Source organism: Pyricularia grisea, chromosome I (genome assembly GCF_004355905.1).
Source record: "Pyricularia grisea strain NI907 chromosome I, whole genome shotgun sequence".
NCBI classification, from domain to species: Eukaryota; Fungi; Ascomycota; class Sordariomycetes; order Magnaporthales; family Pyriculariaceae; genus Pyricularia; species Pyricularia grisea.
In genome coordinates, this window is record NC_044973.1 from 3,760,971 (window position 1) to 3,777,424 (window position 16,454).

Genomic DNA, 16,454 nt, shown 5'->3' on the forward strand with positions numbered 1-16,454 from the left:
AAGGTTGGAAATGGGAAAATGAAAGAATTTCAATCTTTTCTCCTTTATTGTTAAAAATCTCGTCATTAAAAACTATCTGGCATAGTCTCTATTCTACTCAAATCCATTTAAACAAACAACAAAATGAAATTCACTACCTCCATCTCCGTCACCTTCTTAGCCGCCCTCGTTACGGGAATCGCTGTGCCCAACGCCGGTACCCCCAACGCTGCCACTACCACCCTGGAAAAACGCCAAATTACAAAATCTCCAACAGTTTTATGCCAGAATGATCAGGGAGTTTGCGACCAAGGACAATGCCTAATAAGCACAAGTTTGACCACCTATAAATATGTTGCCGATGCTGCGTGCAAAGGTATCAAAAAATAAAAATAAAAAACATGAAACCAGCAAACAATAAACTACCTGGTATTTTGTTTTCGACCTGATTCAATATAAACGCTACAAAAAAAAAACATAAAAAAAAAAAAAAAAAAAAAAAAAAAAAAAAAACACATAAGAGTTGGGAATTCGGAAATAAAAAATCTCGACATCACTCCTTTTTTGACCGCAATTCTCGTTATCAACACCTATCTATCTGGCATAGTCTCTATTCTATTCAAATCCATTTAAACAAACAACAAAATGAAATTCATTACCTCCATCTCCGTCACCTTTTTAGCCGCCCTCGTCACGGGAATTGCTGTGCCCAACGTCGGTGCCCCCGACGCTGCCGCTGCCAGCTTGGAAAAACGCCTTTCAGAACTTCCTACAACGGTTTATTGTCACAATAATGAGGGATTCTGCGACAGGGGAAGCTGCGTGGTACCCACGGGCCTTAGCACCCATAAAATATATGACGACGCTGCGTGTAAAAATACCACAAACTCAAAACTATGAAACCACAAGATATTAAACCATCTGGCCCTTTGTTTTCGACCTGACTCAATATAAATGCTACCGAAAAAAACAGAAAAAAAAATATATATATAAAGGTTGGGAATTTGAAAGTTAACAATTTTAAACTCTACTTCTCCTTCATCACAAATCTCGTTATTAAAAACTATCTCTAACATTACAATTCTCATTATTAGAAACTATCTGGCATAGCTCGTTATTCAACTTCATTCAACAACCAACCAACAATGCAATTCACCTTTTCCATTTCCATAACCTTTTTAGCCGCCCTCGTTACGGCAATCGCTTTGCCCGACGCCGGTAGCCCCAACGCTGCCGCTTCCAACTTAGAAAAACGCTCACTTTCAGTAATTCCAGCAGTTTCATGCCAGAATGGGGAGGGAGCTTGCGACGATGCCGGAAACTGCGTTGTATCAACAGGCGGTTTGACAACTAAAAGATTTCAAGATTCTGAGTGTAAAGTCGCATAAACGCAAAACCATGGAACCGACCACAAAAGCAACAAACAACCCGACCCTTTTTTCGACCTCGTTACGCACAGCCTATCCGATTTTGATGGGCGGTAATTTGTCCGGCAAGGCCTTGGAAGGAAAACATAAAGGGGAACAAAGGCGGTGGTGACGGAGTACTAGCGGTGAACTTTCTGTAGCTACTAGTATGCTATACTTTGTTGAATTGACTCGATGGCCCCTATTCTATTGTGTTAAGTTGGAATAGGTTACAAAGTCTTTAGGTTGCACATAGGTAGGTGATGTAAGAGCTATCTCAGCTTTGTAGGTATAGAACGCACGTTATATCGTATATAAGCAACAGTACATCAAACATGTTATCGAGCACATTTGGGTATAATTCTTGTTGCAAAATTATATTTTCCCGAGGTTTTCTTGCAAAGCTATTCATATGTAAACTTGATACAAATTCGCCACCAAACAGTCTATTTGTGTATTAACCCCTGCATAATCATGGGGTGTATTCAAAGCTAATTCTTTATTTTTATAATCAGTAAAAATACGTGCGACAAATCCTAAACGGAAACCATACGTTGTCCAAACAAAACCGACGAATTAATCGCAAATGCGCTTGTCGCGTAAAAACACATATTAAAAATATAAAGGTTGGATGCTGGAAAACGACAAATACAATAACAAATCAACATCACTTCGTCTCATTACAATTCTTTATACTTCACACCAGCCGGTATAGTTGTAAAACTTTATCCAGCTCCTCATCATTCCCTTTTAACAATTTTCTATTTACCAAATTACGCAAAAAAAGAAATGAAGGTCACCTTTTCCCTCTGCATAGGCTTTTTGGCCGCCGTGGTTGTGGGAGTTGCCTTGCCAGACGCTGGCACTCCCAACGCTGCCCCTGCCGTCAGCCTGGAAAGACGCCAAAAAGCAAGCAAATCAATCCCATGCCACGATGGGCAGGGAGCCTGTGATAATTCCGGAAATTGCGTTATACACACAGGCGGTCTTAACTTTGAGAAAGTCAAAGATTCTACGTGTAAAACCCAATAAACGCAGAACCATTATCACACATCGCCGACTACCATATTTTTTTCTCTCCCTTCTTTGGACCCCTCCGGCTCGGCCTCGCAACGGACAGAGGCCGCTTGAAGGGCGATATGACCGGGTATTGGTCACTGGATGCCTCGAAGAAAGCGACGGGCGATGACTGGCAACGATAAATAACTGGGTTTATTATTATCCCTTTTGTACTGCATCTCACAACCTGGGGATATTTTTGTCTGGCCGCACCACATTCTTCTCTTGATTCTATACTTCAAGTGGATATAGATATACAATGGGTACGGAGAATAATATCAGCTTACAGCAATCCATATTTTGACATTTCACCACATCTGCCGCTTGGACTTCGCTTGCGTCTCAAATGTGGGAATTTTAATCAAGCATGGCTCGTCCCTACCTACTTTATTTACATTTGTACGCCGGGGAAGTTACATCAGTGGTTATGCAAACTATTTGTTTACTTTTTTTTTCTTTTTCAATTTCTACTGTTGCTTTTCAGTTCACCTTCACATGATCTCCACATCCTGGTAAATCAGGTTCCCCCTTGTTGTACAATTGAACCACCGCAATTACAACTTTCCGGGTCCAGAATATAGCCTGTCCCATCGTCGGTTACTTGGAGAGGCTACTCTGTTTGTCCAACCTGGGTCTGTCCTTGGCATGAACAGTGAGCCAAAGGGCAGGGACCAAGCTGCAAAGGCGACTGAAGGTTGAGACTGGACCACATCGGTGGGCAATTCAAGACGAAAGAAAAAGAATTCACCACACCTCGTTGAAGAAACTAGCAACAATTTTAAGAAATAAGAAAAAAAAAAGAAAAAGAAAGAAAAAAAGAAAATGGCGGCGGCACCCATCACGCGCGAGCTGCTGGGCAACACATTCACCTTTACGACCGACTGCTTCTCGATCACGTCGTCTGGCGGCAACGTGCACCGCCGCCACAGCCCCTTGGAGCTGCGCGACCACTTTGACGCCGGTGAGGACCGGCCAGCGCACTGGTACGAGGCCCAGCTGCGTCACTACCAGCTCCCGCCGTCAAAGGTCAAAGAGCACCTCCAAGCTGAGGCTGCTCGAGGCCGTCCGCCGCGGCGACCTGGTCGTGCCCGGAGAGTTTGCAAAGCTCGAGAAGGACATGCGTAGGGAGTGGACCAGGGCTAGCAAGGCGGGTGCGGGTGCGGGTGCGGTGAAGTCGTCGTCGTCGGCCGGGCAGAAGAAGAAGAGAAAGGCGGCGGCGGCGGCGGCTGCGGATGATGATGGTGATAATGATGATGATGATGGCGGCGCTGCAAGCTTTCATGTCACGGTTACTGGTGTTGGTGGTAGGGCTGTTAGTGTCACTGTTAGCAGCGCCTCGACGTCGTCAGCTCCTGCAAAGAAACCGGCAGCAGCCAAGAAGGGCAAGGCGGAGCCTAAACCTGCTGCTGTCCCGGCCGCAAAGAAAATAAAGACAGAGCCTAAAACAGCTACAACTCCGGCTGCAAACAAGATCAAAACAGAACCTAAGGCGACTGCTAATTCAGCTACAAAAAAAGGTCAAAGCAGAGCCCAAAATAACTAGTGCTCCAGCTGCAAAGAAGATAAAGACCGAGTCCAAAGCATACACCACAGCCGCAAAGAAGAAAGCCTCCCCAAAGAAGCCAGCTGCTGCGCCTTCTCCTCATCCCGCCGAGGACTTCAAGCAGCCGCAAACAACTGGCCGGAAGGACGAAGCAGACAGCTCGCAAAGTTGTCTCTGGTTCCAGCGCTATGCCGGTTCGAGAAGCCAATTTTTCACGGGCAGGATCGTCAGCTTCGGTCACCGGAGCACCATATATCGTCCCGAAGCCCCCTGCAAGCAGCCGCATGCAGCTGGGCCCTAGGACAAAACAGACAGCCCGGAAATCTGGTTATCGTCCGTCGTCGTCGTCAGGTGACGACTACGACTCCGGAGAGGACGAAAACTACAATCGAGTCTACTACGATGGCCATGAAGATTATTCGAACGACTACGGTGAAGATAGCCAGAGCGAAGACTACGACAGCTACGATGACCAGCTCGAAAATGAGGGCCACGATGACGATGACGACGACCCGCCGCCCCCATACCCCGGCTCTCCCAGACCGGAGCCCCAGCCTATGGACTGGGTGTCCACTCCGGCGAGCAGCAACCGCGCCTCCGCGCCTCTAGGCCTCCTCAACGGCCGCTACGGAATTGTACACTCTGACACACCCCCTGGCTACAAGCCCACTTCTCCACATGCGCAAATCATGACGCTGACGCTAGACGGCGATGCGCTGTGGATGCGGTTCGACCTCGGCTTCCTCGACGGCGTGGGCCGGACCGACAGGCGGCCGTACGAGACGTCGCGCCGGCGGACGTTTGGCTGGTTCGGCTTCAGCGCGCACTACCGCGAGGTCTTTACGGGCGGCGGCGTCGGCGGAAATGCGGACGGGGCCATGGATGCGCGGCTAGAGTTTGTGGGCGGCGGCGTCGTGCGCGGCGAGGTCGATTGGATCAACTGGCAGACGACGTGCTTCGAGGCCCACAGGCTGGATGGCCAGGGAACCAGGAGTGACATATCTGCCAGGGACATGCGGGGTATGTTTGAGCAGTTCAGGCTCGGCCTTGGTCCATAAAGTGCAAAAGCTGCAAGACGAAAAAAAAAAAAAAAAAAAAAAAACGCATGTTTGAACCTTTTTTTTTTGTTCAAGTACCAAAAATAAGGGTCTACAACAACCGTCACCACCAACCCCAGCTCACTCAACCCTCCTCGCCTTACCCGTCTCGACCTCGTACACCCACCCGCTGACGACAACATGATCCGGCACGGCCTTTGACGCCTTGAGGAAAGCAACATCGTCCCTGACGGCCTGCTCGAGGTCAGGAAACTCGAGAAAGTCAAGCCCGGCCAGCTCGGTGGCGGCCTCGACGCCGTAGTTATCTCGGACCAGGGCGTGCGCCTGCTCGCCCGTAAAGGTCAGCATGCCGCAGCCCGTGTGCTTGACCAGCAGGACCTCGCGCGTGCCCAGCAGCAGCTGCGAGATGACGACGGACCGCAGGCCGTCGCGCGCGCTGGCGCCGGCGTTGCGGATCACGTGGGCGTCGCCCAGGCCGATGCCAAAGGCCGCCGCTGGGTCTATGCGGGCATCCATGCAGGTTACTTTTTTATTATTATTGTGATGTTTTGTTGTGGTTAGCAGGGCACTCTGTTATCGGGTGGATTGAGACGGGATACTATTTGTATCTTTGGGGAGACGACAATAGCTCCTTTTTTTTTATTCCTCAACTGTAGTATAAATACAGCTTGTTCAGCAGAATGGCATATGCCAACTTACAAACCAGATATTTTTTTGCGGGTGGAAGCTCGAGATGGCCATGAGTAAAGTTTTTGACATACTCCTCGTTCTTCTCTACCAGGTTCTGTTGGTTCGGAGTTGCCATTTTGGGCGATGTATATGATGTAAAAAAAAAAGTTGAATGTATGTATGACTGAGTCGAGTCTCGCGGCCAAGGCGTCTGTCTGTCTACTGGGTCTGATGTTGACTAGCAGAAAAGGAAAGGTCACAGTCACCAAATCTACTTAATATTTTTTAAAAAAAAAGAAAAAAAAAACTTGAACTTGGAACCAAGAGGCCCTCGATTTCCTCGTGGAGTAAAATCAACCCCTCGCCAAGTCTCCAAGTGTTATTCCACCCACTCTAGCATCAGCGAGCCAATAGAGATAAACGCAGATTCTCCATTTGTGCAACGATCAATGTAGCACGCCTTGGTCGTCAGAACTTGCGCCATTATTTTTTTGTGCGAACGAACCTAATAAGGAATTCGAGTAGATTGGATGCATCTATTCGTATATATGGCTGCAGGCTTTAAAGTTTTAGATCGAGTATTTACTGACAATGGAAAAATACGGGTATAGATAGGGTAGGCAAGTGTGGAACGAAGATTTCTCGAGGCCGGCAAATGGCTTTGATTGTCCCAGTGTACATGTATAGCCAGTGTGTTTCTTTATCTGCATGGAAAGTGAACCAAGAAAATGAAAAGACAAACACTTGCGAAAAAAAAAAAAAAAACGAGTCTGGGAGAGCTTAGGTATCGAACGTAAGCACAAAAAAACAAAAGAATTATGAAACTCCGATATCGGGAATCGAACCCGAGTCGCCGCGGTGAAAACGCGGTATGCTAACCCCTACACCATACCGGATTGTATGCTCTTGGATGGTGACAGATCCGACAAGACGAACTAAGGTGCTGCCAAAACGTCAGCAAGATTCCTCACCGAGAAATGTCTGCGAGCTAAACAGGTAGGCAGGCGGGTTTTTGCTGCTAAGTCATGTGGGTTTGGTCGGCTTGGGGCGGGTCCATCTGGACTGTTTTCGTTGTTCCCGTCCACCATCGCAAAATAGTCCATGTCATCTGGTCTCATGGCTGGCAGGGACTTGAATGACGCTAACGGTTGTACCTTGGTGGCGTGCATGCAAGCTTTGGTGGCACCTTTGTTGCGTAAGAGTGTGGTGAAGTGGATTCGCGTTTGTAGACGGGGAAATGATTGAAAGTGCTGCGAAGTACGAAAGGATTGATCAAAATGTGAAAAAGAAAAAAAACTGGATTCATGGAGAGCGGAAGATATGAGAATGACTGGCCCAGAAGACGATAGGATTCTTTGAAAATTGGCAGTCAACGTATATTGAAGGCTTCTTGTATCTATGTGTTTTGGAGCGCTCTATGAAATCGCGTGGGTCCAGCAGCGTTGGATTCTAATGAGACGGTGCTGATGAATGGGAACCAAAAAACTATTGCAGGTATGGGATGCAAAGGTATGTAGGCAGGTAAGAAAGCAGTGGGAGACAAACAAGCAAATGTAGAGGATGGCAGATAATGGAAAGTGCTTGTAATCTGGTCCAAACCCTGTAGCAAACCTGCTCCATCAGGAAAACGGTCAACCAGTTGGGCGAAACCATCAAATCAAGGTAACGCTCATCTCACGTTGCTATCACTTTCAGGTCGACATAGGAAGAGCTAATAATCACGAGCTGGTTATTTCCCGGTTGGATGCAACTGGGATACCTGCAAGCCTTTCCGAATCTATAACATCTATGCAGTGGTATTGAAGGGGATGATGAATGTGCCGAGAAAACAGCCATAATAAAAAAGAAGAATACTAATCTAGGGCGCAATATGAACGAAAAAAAAGCCCCATTGCAAAAGAAGAAGAAAAAGAAGAAAAAAAAAAAGGCCGAAAAAAACCAAAGCCTCGCAAGATACACGCCTCGTATTACAGGTTATTTGACCTCCTCCCTTCCCCAAAGTCTACTGTACCCCCAAATGACAGCCCTGCTGCCTCGCAAAAGTTTGTGATTTTTTTTTTTACGACTTGCCGGCCTCGGGAACATTGGGAGCGTTCGCCGCGGTCTCTGCGGCCGCCGACTTGTCATCCTTCTTGCCCGGGGCTTTGTCGTCCTTCTTGTCCTTTTCCTTTTCTTTCTTGTCCTTCTTCATGGCCGCCTCGGCGACGAGCTGCTCAAAGGCCATGTAGTCGCCCTCTTCTTCGGGGGTTCGTGCAGCCTGTGGTTTTCGAGGAAAGAGGTGGGTCATGTTAGTGTTTTTTCGTGATGAAGACGCAGCAAACAAAAAGAGAGAGAGAAAAAAAACGATAAGCCCCGTGTACATACCTTTGCGCAAATCTCGCCGACAATCACCAACGCCTGAGCCCTCTCCAGCCTCTTAGACAGTGGCACCTTCTTGTCGTTGAGGACGGCGTCGCACACCTCGCGGAGCACGCTCTGGATCTCAAACTTGCTCCCCCTCCAGGCGGCCGTCAGGATCTTGCCCGTGACCCGCCTCTCGTACTCCATCTTCTTCTCGTCGGTCCAGTCCTCGCCGCCCTTCTCCTCGGCGCGCGCCATCTCCTCCATGCTCTGCTGCGCGTCGATGGCCGAGCTGATGGTGTTCCACGTCTCCTTTACGATGGTGCCCTTGTCCTTGATCCGGCTGAAGAAGCCGCTGATGCCAAACAGCTTCTGGCTCCGCAGCAGGCTCGTGGCCTTGGCCACATACGTCTGCCCGATGGCGTGCAGGATGTCGAGGCCAAACGACTCCATCTTGAGGTTCTCCACCTCGAGCCGCGTCTTCTCCTTGAACGCCGCCGTCACGTCCGGCCCTTTGTCAGTTTCGGTCCAGATGCTGATGCGGTCGATGAGCTTCTGCGCCAGCGTGTCCACCCTCTCCTGTCGGATCCGCGCCCGCTCCCGCTCGTATGCCGCAAGCTGCTCCCGCTGTTCCTTGCTCAGGCTCGCCTTCTTGCCCTTGGCCCGCAGGTTCTTCTCCTCCTCCGTCGCCCCCAGCGCCCCGTCAGACGAGTCTGACGGCCGATCCATCAGCGCCGGCCGCAGAGGAATCGCGTGCTTTCCGGGTGTCGACCGGCCCGACGGCCCAGGTGTTGATGTGCGAGATGGTGTCGGCGACGGGCTAGGTGGGGCCCCGGCCGCTGCAGGTGCTGCTGCACTCGTCTTTTCCTCCTCGACTACTACCGTCGGCGGTGGCGGTGCCGGCGCACCGGTGGTGTGGTCTGCAGCGGGGGCAGCACCAGTCGTCCCGCCCGTCTTCATGCTCTCCTTCATCGCCTCCTCCGTACCGGGGAACTCTGCATCCGTAGTACCAGCAGCACCAGCACCACCCGCAGCGGCGGCGGCGGCAGCAGCTTCCTCGGCCTCCTGCTCCTCGGCGCTGAGGGTGATGTCCATGGTGGCGGTCAGGTCCTTCATGAGGCTGATCTCACCGATCCAGTCGACAAAGGCGTCGCCGCCAAAGATGCTGGTGAAGAACTCGGCCGGGTCGGCGAAGCCCTCGGTCGGCTTGGCGTGGTCCTTGCCATACTTGTCATATGCCTTGCGCAGGTCCTGGTCCGACAGCACCTGGTACGCCTCGCCAATCTCCTGGAACTTCTCGTGCGCCTTGGGGTCGTTGGGGTTCTTGTCCGGGTGGTGCACGATGGCGAGCTTGCGGTACGCCTTTTTGATCTCGAGCTCCGTCGCCGTCGGCTGCACGCCGAGCGTGTCGTAGTACGCGGTGTCGACGACCATGACGGGCGGTCCTTTGTGTGTTTTTTATTTTTTTTTTAGTTTTTTTTTTGAGTCTTGTCGCGAAGGATTCAAATGCAAAACCTGGGTAAATAAAGTTTATGCCGGTTGTAATCTGATGGGACGTTAAATGCAGATAGACAGGATGCTGTATGTATGTATGTCCGTTCGTGAAGTAATGAGTTCAGGTAGGTAGTTAGGTAAATATTCAGGGGGTCGTAGATAAGGTAAAGGTAGTTGAACGATTGTACGTTTTTTTTTAGTCGTCCTTGTCGTCCCCAGTCGATTTCGTAGACCGAGAAAAAAAAGTAACAACCCCTGCCTCGTAAATAATCGGCCTTAAATTTTGGCGGGGTAGTAGTCTTGGGGGGGTGACGTGGACGCGGTAGCGAAGTTTGACCGACAAATTCAAAAGGAAGTCTTTTGGTCTAGACTAGGAGCTTAGGAAATCTTCAATTATAGTTGCAAGATGTAAAAAATAAAATAAAAAAAAGATCAAGAGTATAAAGCAAACCAAAAATAGGTGCAGCGTTAATATTAGGCAGAAGTGAGGCTACTATTCTTGCGATTAGGAAAGCAAGCAAGCCAACCAACTCTTCAGCACATACCTATCTTGTTTTGCATTGCTTCTGAGTCTCTGTAGTCCCGATCAAGACAGCCACCACACCCATGACTTTTTTTACCCCCGCTTACTGCATACAGAGTAGAATAAATAGTACTACCTTAGCACATCATTCCTGGATCATTACGTCGTTGCCTTATCGAATAAAGTACATTGCTATGCACCACTTCACCTTGACCTGGCAATGACAGGCATCCATCTTTTTTATGACATGGTGGGGGCAACGGTACATCTTGTGCGGGCCCCCAGCTTCTGCGACCTTCTGCAGTCGATGCTACTGCGTCATCTGGACTTTGATTTCACTGCACTTGTCAAAGACGGCTGCATAACGAACTTGGTACAGTCGAGAGAAAACATTTCGTTATGCAGTTATCCATCATTCCACAACCACATTCTCAGTCCCCGGCCACAGCTCATACTAGAATTTCTCAACCAGTCACAAATGAATTAAATTCTTTGATGACATTCCTGCCTCATGTTGTTCACCTCCACTTCTATTCACCATGTTAAATATCTTCTTGGGTATCTAAAAGTACAAATAAAATGAGAAAGTCGAAACAGCATCATGACATGACATGTTCGCTTTCCTCGATGTCTGTAATGGTGGCAGGGCCGATAGATAACAAAGGAGAATATTGTTGGTATAGACAAGGGATCTCAGCATTCGGCTCTGGTGAGACGAGTATGAATGCGAAGAGAGAGAAGTTGATCCCTGAGTTTGCGAGGCGATAAGAAACCCGCAGAGAGAACTGACTGAACGCGCTATCATGTCGCGTCTTCCCAGTCCTGACAATGCATAAAACCGCCCGCTATGAGTTGAATTAAATAACAAAGAAAATCAAATAAACGCCTGTCCCGTATGCAAGATATGTCGACCGCAGTCGACTCTGGTCGGAAAAGCAAGACGAGGTATTCGCCAGGGGAGTATTTTTTGCCTCCAGCTGACCAAAACCAGCCGTGAATTTGTACAGTGAAGGAAAGTTACCGCAGAGTGGTGATGTGTTGTGACGTCGAGCGTCGTGGTGATTATCATTGCTTGGTTCAATTTTTGCTGTTGTTTTCTTCCAGTTGTTGTTACAAGACTCGCTTCGGGCCGAGCCAAAAAAAAATGAGTGCGACTGCTGATGTGAAATAGTGCGATTATCCGCCATCAGGGGGCAGGTCTATGCCACTATCGCGGTCCTGTGGGCCCTTGCCATTAAATGAGAGATTTGTGATGGTGTCGTCCTCGTGCCCAAAGTCGACAACGACAGCTGAGTGCATTCCATCACCATCCTCATCCTCTTCGTCGTTGCGCACCAGTACTCGCCCACCGATCTCAACCTCGCTAACGCGTACCTGGTACTCGAGTGCACGGCGACCCTCCTTGATGAGCTCTTCTGTCCAGCCTAGACAACGCTTAAGGCTCTGGTTGATCTTCTGGCTATCAATTAGGAGCTGTTGGTGCTTGGTCAGGTCTAATTGTAGTCGCTTCTCGTCTCGTCTGCGATGTCTTGCGTCACGTGTTTCCATAGTGCTAGGGCTCATCTGGCTAGAGCCTGATCCCGACCCATATTCGGAGTCAGAAAAGTCCTCGGGAGATTCGTTGGCGTCTGGATCGTCTTGATAGTCATCTCCTTCACCCTCTTCGCTCAGATCCTCCAAGCCAAGACTGGAAGGGTCGAGCAACGGGCCTTCTACTGTAGAATCGGAAGCTATCCTCTTGCCAACAGAGACAAGTGAGAGGCGTCCTGAACGAGATAGCCTCCGATACCGCCGTAATTCAGCAGTCTGTTTCCGTAATTGACGCTCAAGTGTGCGGTTGATGGCCTCGAGGCTGGCGTTTGTAATTTCGAGATCTTGCACCTTGCGCTCGCGGCGAGCGTTGCTAACAAGTTCATCAACAGGATCCTTCTCCTTCGCCTGAGTGCTGTTTATACTATCGAGCGATTCGTCTGGATCAATATCATCCTCGCTCTCGGTTTCTGTCTCCTCGATAAAATCATCTGCGGCCTGTAAAAGGCTTGCAAAGCCCATAGTCGGGCCAGCCACACCAAGCCCGGTGAGTGAACCTGACGAGGTCTCTGAGGGTGAACGAGGAGCAAGACCACGGCTAGCCGCATCCGACATGGCTGTCAACGAACGGTTGCGAGCATGTCCTGGGACGAAAAAGCCACTGTTGCTTGGAATGACAGGCGAGGTCTCATGACTGGGCCGCATCGCTGCTAAACTTGGTGACATGGAATAGCCGCTCATAGGTGGGGTCGGGTGACTAGTAGGTGCTTGAGAGATGACTGGAGCCTTGGGAGCAGAATAGAAAGGTTGCTTCAGAGGTGATACAGGTCGCTGCGCACCGTATCCAATGGCAGAGGGTGCGGCTGCTATGACACTCGCAGGCCGTCCAGGGATTCTCGAAGTAGATGACATTGAAGACCCCGGCCGCGACACAGAAACAAATCCCGGCTTAGGTGCCGTTGGTGCAACATCCGGTACACCGTTGGCATACATGAATTTGCTCGAGATTCCGGCATCAGAAGTCGGCCCTAAACTAGGGCCAAAGGTGGCAGACTGTGGGGATACCAGTGGTGGTCCAGGTGAGGGCTTGGGAGGTAGTGTGTCGCCATTGGCATAGCAAAAGGTCGATGCCTTCTGCAATGGTTGAGGCGCCCTTGCAAGTGGTGGTGCTGATGGTGGCGGTTGTATTTGGCTCCCGACTGGAGCCTTGACGCTGCTGGCGTAAAAAAATTTGGAGTCAGACGCGCTTGGTCGGGCAATAGTCGGTCGTCCGGAATCTGACGGCGCAGGACTGAACGACACGACAGGCCTCCTAGGACCATTGCTATCTATCGGAGCCGTGATGCTCGATCTTGGATCCCAAGATGGCTCTTGCTGTTCTGATTGCGGAGTTCCGGTGGGAGTCGAGTTTGTGCTGTCGACTCGAGATTGCCTCGGGCCGGATCTAGGCGTGACGTTCATGTAGCCGATCATTCCCGAAGCAGGTGATGTGGTATCATCCCTGGGGAGCTCCGAGATGCCCAGCGACGACTCTGGTCTGCTCGCCGTACTTCGTCTCGGCAAAGGAGTAGAATATGCTGCAGCCATGGGACGTTGCTGTTGGGGTTGAGGAGTGCTGGTCGGTGGTTTGGGGCCTGCGATTTTGGGGGTCAAAGGAGCCCGTGGTGCAGGCTTTGCCAGCGTGGGCATTTGTGGTTGCCGCGGATTATTAGCCGGCGGCATCTTGGCCGAAGTGGCGAGCCTGGGGGAAAGTCGTGGTTGCTGGGCTGCTGCCGCCAGTGCAGGAGTACGCGAAGCAGCGACAGCTACAGGCGGCGGCGCAACATTTCGATCTCTGGGCTGCAGAGGGTTACGAGATGGCTTTGCTGGCAGCGAGTTGCTGGAGCGAATAACAGGCCTTGAGGGAGTTGCTTTCGTTGTTGTGTTGGTGGAGGTTCGACTCGTGGCTAATCGGGGTCTCGTATTGATGGTGGATGTTGTTGTGGTGCTCTTTTTGTTGTTGTTGTTGTCGAGTCTCCTATTGTTGGCGATTGGCCCAGGCGGTGTGGCTGTCGGATCACTGGCCTTGGCAGTTAATTCAAGTAGCGACGGCTTTCGCTTGACAGGATTGACGTTCTCGTCGGCAGGCTTGATTCCTGGTTTCCTCACACTGGATAATCTCGAAGAAGGGCGCGTTCCAGATTTGGTTGTGGAATGAGTGTTGAGAGGTTGATGCATGTTGTTTTGCAGCTGTCGGATGCAAAGTTTTGACTGGCTGCAGGTGACATGGCCCGGTTGTTTGCCCCAACCAGCGGCGGTTGTTTTGGTGGTCGGTTTCGCAACGCAGTCAGGTCAAGTTTGGGTGTGATTCAGTTGGCTACCTTTATTTTAATCTGGTTAATCTCGGGGCTTTTTTGGAAACGAACTTGACCGCTGTAACTTGGCTGGATTAGGTGCCGATCGATACGAATGCAACAGCGCTGGTGGTCAAAACAAAAAAAAAAAGAGAGAGAGTAGAGGAAATGCTTGCGAAAAAGTTGGTGAAGCTTGTCGAGGTCCAAGTCAATTCAAACAAGCATCCAAGTTACGAAAATAACAGACAAGCAGCAAGCCATGCATTGTCAGGCCGTCCGTCTAAGGCCAGGACCATATCAAGCGAATTAATCACCATTCGATTAATGAGAAGCCCCCTGTGCCGTCAATTCGACATCTTGCATGCTTTACTAGCCCACATTTAGCACGCGGGAAGCCAAGTAAACAACCGCATGGTTTTATTTATTTTGATTGAGTCTTTTTTTTTTCTTCTGCTCACTTACCCCAACTCCAATTTCATTCCGCTTGTTTATCCTTTATGCATTGCACATGGTTGAATACCCCCACTCTGACAGGCCCAGCCTGGTTCGCGTCATGAGGGGACAACAACCCCGGTCCTGTCCTTGTTATGTCGCCCAGGTCACGGATATTAATTACTACTATTTAGGTAGTCTTGACCTAGTTCAGCGGGGTTCATCCCCTCCCTTGCTTACCATGGTTGCCGGTATGTCTCCTGTTGAGAATTGGGGTTCACAGGACCAAAAATTTCAAGACATCCTGCTTGCTCAATCAACTGACCATCATTTGCAATGCATACTGGACTCAGTACTGTGGCTGCAAATCGTGCTCGGTAGGCATTTCGAGACGTGGAGTAAAGCAAGAAAGCAAAGATTTTCTGCGCCAAAGATCGGCAAATTGTTTATCTGCCTTGACGCAAAAATATGTGTCTCAAAATAGAGACATAGAATAAAATTCCAGGCGTTTGTATTGACGAAAGAGGTAAAAGTTGTACGGCCAAGAGTGAGTAGATTCAAGATCTGGTCGCTTTTACCGCGCTGAGTTTACGTGGTAATTACAAAGTGGTATTTACTACGTTACTATGTAGTGCCGAAGAAAGACAACATACCCCTGTAAAGAATTTCCAACATGCGTCCAAAGTTGAGCAAATCAGACCACAGACCCCTCCAACCTTGGCTTGAATCTTCCCACAAACCACGCGCCGCGCCACTCGAAACATACGCGATCGACTACCACCATCCCATCCGATGCTGCCGTGAACCGTGCAGACCTCGTTTTATACGCCATCGACAAAATCCCCCTCACCCCATTCTATAATGGGATACGTCGGCGTATCTCTCATTATCGGCGCCGTCGTCTACTTCATCGCCCGCCCGCCAAGGTCGTTTGTCGACTATCTCCGGTCGTTATGGCTGGCCACCCCACAGTTGCCGCCGTCTCCAAATGCGGAGCGCAAGGCCGATGATGAGAGCACAGTTCCGCTCGTAAAGGAGGCAGTGACAACAAAACCACCGCATTTGGGCGGCGCACCAGATGAAAAGGCCGAGAACGTGTCAAACCTTACCCCATCGATAACGGCAAGCGAAGATACAGACGAAGACGATGTAGCAACCACGCCCAAAGCCTCGGCAGCGCCGGCAACCCCTGCGGCGCCCGTCCCGAGCTTCTCCCTTTCCAGCTCTGACGAAGATACCATCGCACCAACTGCACCTACACCACCCCGCGAGACTCCTCCCGCTGCACCGTCGCTATCCGCGCCCAACAAACCCTCGCAGCCGGGGCTGATGGCGCCGCCCCCGCGCCCGGGAACAATGGCACCCCCTCCACGGCCGGGCGCAATGGCGCCTCCGGCAGCACGGTCCTCGCTCGGCGCACCGCAGCCGCCGCGGCTTCCACCACTGACGCAACCGTCGCCGTCCGCATCTTCGCTGTCGCGATCGACGCTGCCGATCCCCAGCCGCGGCCCGCCGGGAGCGTCGTCGCTGGCGCCTCCGCCGACGCACACCAACGCGCCCGCACCCTCGCGGTCTCGGCTCGTCGCCCTGGCGCCGGGCCACTCGCCGCTCGACTGGGCGCGGATATCCGGGCCCAACGCGGACCTGCGAAACCTGCCGCCTAACACGCCGTACCTGCGCGTGTCGCCGTCCATGCTGAAGCGGCGCAACGGCCGCAAGGGCGCCGACGCCTGGAGCGTCTACAGCGGCCGCGTCTACAACGTCACGCCGTACCTCAAGTTCCATCCGGGCGGCGAGGGCGAGCTGTTGAGGGGCGCCGGCAAGGACGCCACCAAGATCTTTGGCGAGGTGCACCCGTGGGTCAACTACGAGACCATGCTGGCGGCCTGCCTGGTTGGCGTCGCGGTCGGCGAGGGAGATGGGTCTGAGGATGTCAAGCCTTCTGGTGAGGAGCGTGTGAGCGCGATGGAGGAGATGGACTGAGTGTAGATTCTAGGCTACGCAAAGATCCACACCCAAGTTGTTCTATAGATTTCCGTTCTTGGGGTGGTGATTTGTATAGACGATTTCACGGCCACGAGCAATTAT

At 50.9% G+C, this 16,454-nt stretch overlaps 5 protein-coding genes across 5 annotated transcripts; 2 read left to right on the plus strand and 3 right to left on the minus strand.

The window, feature by feature from the left end:
* Positions 1 to 5,165: 5,165 nt before the first annotated feature.
* Positions 5,166 to 5,974, minus strand: PgNI_06184 (uncharacterized protein; the record flags this gene model as incomplete). The annotated part of the gene is made up of 2 exons (XM_031126210.1): positions 5,745 to 5,974; positions 5,166 to 5,569 (listed from the first exon to the last, which is right to left on the minus strand). Exons 1-2 carry the CDS (start codon positions 5,848 to 5,850, stop codon positions 5,166 to 5,168), a joined length of 510 nt encoding a protein of 169 aa, XP_030982350.1. The 5' UTR covers positions 5,851 to 5,974.
* Positions 5,975 to 7,433: 1,459 nt separating this feature from the next.
* Positions 7,434 to 10,026, minus strand: PgNI_06185 (uncharacterized protein). Its single transcript, XM_031126211.1, has 2 exons — positions 8,079 to 10,026; positions 7,434 to 7,971 (listed from the first exon to the last, which is right to left on the minus strand). The coding sequence occupies exons 1-2, from the start codon at positions 9,486 to 9,488 to the stop codon at positions 7,774 to 7,776; spliced, it is 1,608 nt and encodes a 535-aa protein (XP_030982351.1). The 5' UTR covers positions 9,489 to 10,026; the 3' UTR covers positions 7,434 to 7,773.
* A 1,221-nt stretch (positions 10,027 to 11,247) lies between these two features.
* Positions 11,248 to 13,818, minus strand: PgNI_06186 (uncharacterized protein; the record flags this gene model as incomplete). The annotated part of the gene is made up of 1 exon (XM_031126212.1): positions 11,248 to 13,818. One exon carries the CDS (start codon positions 13,816 to 13,818, stop codon positions 11,248 to 11,250), a length of 2,571 nt encoding a protein of 856 aa, XP_030982352.1.
* Positions 13,819 to 14,514: 696 nt separating this feature from the next.
* Positions 14,515 to 14,826, plus strand: PgNI_06187 (uncharacterized protein; the record flags this gene model as incomplete). The annotated part of the gene is made up of 2 exons (XM_031126213.1): positions 14,515 to 14,617; positions 14,720 to 14,826. Coding segments are annotated over 2 exons (210 nt in total), but the record flags the coding sequence as incomplete, so codon positions are not given.
* Positions 14,827 to 15,227: 401 nt separating this feature from the next.
* PgNI_06188 (uncharacterized protein) lies at positions 15,228 to 16,349 on the plus strand (the record flags this gene model as incomplete). Its single annotated transcript, XM_031126214.1, has 1 exon — positions 15,228 to 16,349. The coding sequence occupies one exon, from the start codon at positions 15,228 to 15,230 to the stop codon at positions 16,347 to 16,349; it is 1,122 nt and encodes a 373-aa protein (XP_030982345.1).
* Positions 16,350 to 16,454: the final 105 nt, after the last annotated feature.